The sequence below is a fragment of the Armigeres subalbatus genome, chromosome 3 (genome assembly GCF_024139115.2).
Source record: "Armigeres subalbatus isolate Guangzhou_Male chromosome 3, GZ_Asu_2, whole genome shotgun sequence".
NCBI classification, from domain to species: domain Eukaryota; kingdom Metazoa; phylum Arthropoda; class Insecta; order Diptera; family Culicidae; genus Armigeres; species Armigeres subalbatus.
The window spans coordinates 210,676,154-210,679,480 of NC_085141.1; the positions used below are offsets into that span (position 1 = coordinate 210,676,154).

Here is a 3,327-nt window from a genome sequence, read left to right on the forward strand (position 1 = left end):
TCTTCTCTGTTGATATCACTTTCCCATCTAGGACATTACCGCTTAGTGTTCATTAAGCTCTTTCATAGATAAAGTAAATGATTAATTATTCACTTCCCCTGTCTTTATTGAATTCGCTGAAGAAATTCGGCCGATCTTTTTTCAAAAATAGTTCAATTAAACACAAATAATAAACTGTTCCACATGTTTCCCGACCTTGGCAAAGACCTTCAACTGTCTTCTCGCATCACTTCGTATCACCAAAATAAAAGCACAAAAAAGTTCCATGTCGTCTGCATCACCGATACACTGCGCTGGCACGCTACTGGATTTGTATTGGATGAGAAAAACAGATATCTCTAGAGGAAATACGTTCTTACCGGCTTGTGTTGACGCTATAGGGAAGAACAGACGCACCCCGATCACCTACAGTTAGTAGGATGAGCACTCGGTACCGCACCAAATAGTTATTAATTCATAAATAAATGATAAAAAGTGCGAGGTCTTCCCGCAGCAGAGGCCGGTCTGGGGTGATGATGAATTTTGTGCGCGCGACATTTCCACAGTTTGGCGCGGATGCTCGAGTGGCTCCGTAGACAGCTGATTTGTGCAATGTTATAAAAGCCGCCAGTAGGTAATAATTCATATCAGTTCGTTATCACTTGCGGTAAAGGTTGTGGATGCGTATTACATTGATTTGTTAGAATGCAAGTTCTTGCGTGGTTTAGTTGGATATTAATATTCGAGTATTTTGGAGCTCTCAAGACGGAAGAAAGTTATGAAGCCAGTGACGAATTTGAAGAGCAGTTAAACTACTTTGGAAATGTGGAAATTCTACACAGCCTTTTGCAGGACTACGCATCCACCGAAAAGCATTGGAGTAGTGCGGAGTATGAAACATTCGACCGAGAAGTGGTGAACTCGCTAAATAACGTTGTTGCTGAAGCATATGAGACTGAATCACAGAACGATCCAGTGAAGGGTTCAAGTTATACGAAAGTGTTGACGAATTTCTGTGGACCGGGGAATTGGTCCATTAATGGCGAAGTAACTCAAAATCCATATTTTCACAAGATTGATTTATGCTGCAAGGAACACGATGAATGCCCTGATTACATTGTTAATAGAGGTGATTACGAGAGATATCCAGGGCTACCTTATAAAGCGCAAATATTCACAAGGTAAATCACCGGGACAAGTCTAGGTGCGTGTTATTGCTACTTCAGATTATTAATGAAGTGTTTTCTTTAGTAGTATTTCATGAATGTACAAAAATATGTGACATGAGTTTTCAACTTTGGAGAGAAATGTGCATTATCTGTACATTTACATATCACTTACGTAATCGGCTCAATGTAACAATGCTAGTGCACTCTTATCCAAGCTACTATTCCTTGGCTACTCGCAATTCATTCATTTGCTTAGCTTACTACTGAAAAGATAACACTGAATCAACAATTTGACGCCACAATACACGGTATGAGGCCGCATCTCTTCATCCTTGGTTGCACCCTACGCTCGCTAAATCGATGTATTATTGATCTTCCCACCTAGTTTGCTGTTGATTGCTTTTCGGCATTCTTAAAATATGCGCTGCCCATCGTAACTTCCCCGCTTTAGCTGCCGTTTGGATACTGGGTTCGTCGTAGAGTTGAGCGAGCTCCTGGTTCATCCTTCCCCGCCACACACCGTTCTCTTGCACACTGCCAAAGACAGTCCTAAGCACTCGTCTCTCGAATACCCCGAGTGCTTGCAAGTCAATCTCGAGTCCAATTTCCATATCCGTAGAGGACGACCGGTCCTGTAGACTTTCTGTACGATGCATTTGGTGCGGTTGTAATTTTTTTTACTGGAGTTTCATCTGGAGCCCGTAGTAGGCCCGAATTCCATAAATGATCCCATTTACAAGGATCCAAGGACAAATTCTTCAACCACCTCCTCCATGTCTATTCACAGCACTGCTTTCCATGTGGGCCTTGTTCTTCAGCTCCGCCCACTAACGTAAGCTTCCCGTGAAAGCCGTTCTCGTCCACCCTATTGACCCTATTGCATACACACCCTATTAACCCACTATTAGGTTCTGCAGCGTCTGTATCTAACCTCAAACTGATGACAGATTAGTAGTACTTCGCGTTGGACTCGGGGGCAGCCAACCAATCACGAACTCGAACCTTGTCCGAGTCCTCGTCGGAGTCAGTGGAAAGTACTACTGAATTGTCAAAAAAGTTCATTTGACGAGGACCAAATTCATTCGTGACGTCATGCTGCAGAACCTAATTTTTGTTATATTAATGTTAATTAGTAATTACATTTATTTACTTATTTAGAACAGTACATCAATGGTCGATGACTATAATACTTTGAATATCTCAAATCTCTGCACAGGGAACGATGCAGTTGCGATGCTCAATTTTTCGCCTGCCTGCGCGATGTGGCGACGTTTTTCTCCTATGCGGTGGCGTGGATCTACAGCAAAGCACAAACATACTGCTTCGAACATGAGTATCCTGTGCTGGAATGCAGACAGTTTATGTATCAACCAGCTTGAAGGCCGCGACAGAATGGTCTATTTCTAATTGTGTTTTTGTCTTGTTTCAGGAACGATGGATTCCTCTCTGCACCCCGATGTGTTGAATATTTAGTCGATAACTCAAACACCCAAGGCTGGCAATGGTTCAATATACCATATTTAAGTGCAAATCTGACGTGTTTTCCTAAAGTTATCTACACTGCAAAAAATCCACATATTTTTATTGGCAAAAATCCATTAACTTAACTTATGATGTTTATTAGTGCACACATAACCACTCTTCACGTGAGGTACAAATAGAATTCATAATCAAATAAAATATATGTGTAATTTCTAATATGCGGCTATTGAACTTATGTGTGAATTCATATTGAGTATGTTTGTGTTCCCAAATTGCATAATTTATGTGTGCGACAAATATAGTCAATATGAAGAATTTTATCAGCGTAATAGAAGTTGAAATAGATTGAATTGAATAAACGAAGGCACAACGATTATTTGTTAATGTGTTCAGCCTCAATGGCCTACCGTCGAAGACTGTCTTTCTATTTCCCCTTTCCCTCCCTTTGACATGACAATGACTAAACATCATGTATTAACTGAATCAGCGCATCAGGACTGTAGTATAAGCTGAAAAACTTTGGTAAATATTTTTGAATGAATCCTTGAAATGATAATAATGTCTGCTACATTAATTTTGTAAGTAGGAATGTAACTCACAAGTTCAGGTATTGGGGATCTCGGGGTTGTTGATCTTTCAAATCCATAGCTGAGGACGTTCGCAGGAACATGAAATCTTAACACTTAGCTACTAATAT

The 3,327-nt window shown here is 40.5% G+C and overlaps 1 protein-coding gene across 1 annotated transcript; it reads left to right on the forward strand.

The window, feature by feature from the left end:
* Positions 1-583: 583 nt before the first annotated feature.
* On the forward strand, positions 584-2,812 carry LOC134224815 (uncharacterized). The gene is made up of 3 exons (XM_062704400.1): positions 584-1,160; positions 2,365-2,511; positions 2,578-2,812. The coding sequence occupies exons 1-3, from the start codon at positions 685-687 to the stop codon at positions 2,753-2,755; spliced, it is 801 nt and encodes a 266-aa protein (XP_062560384.1). The 5' UTR covers positions 584-684; the 3' UTR covers positions 2,756-2,812.
* The last annotated feature ends 515 nt before the right edge of the window (positions 2,813-3,327 follow it).

Excerpts from the sequence above, each read along its gene's own strand:
- LOC134224815 (XM_062704400.1), top strand. The coding sequence starts at position 685 with ATGCAAGTTCTTGCGTGGTTTAGTTGGATATTAATATTCGAGTATTTT. Across the intron at positions 1,161-2,364 it reads AAAGCGCAAATATTCACAAG|GGAACGATGCAGTTGCGATG; the intron begins GTAAATCACCGG and ends ATCTCTGCACAG. Across the intron at positions 2,512-2,577 it reads CTGGAATGCAGACAGTTTAT|GAACGATGGATTCCTCTCTG; the intron begins GTATCAACCAGC and ends GTCTTGTTTCAG.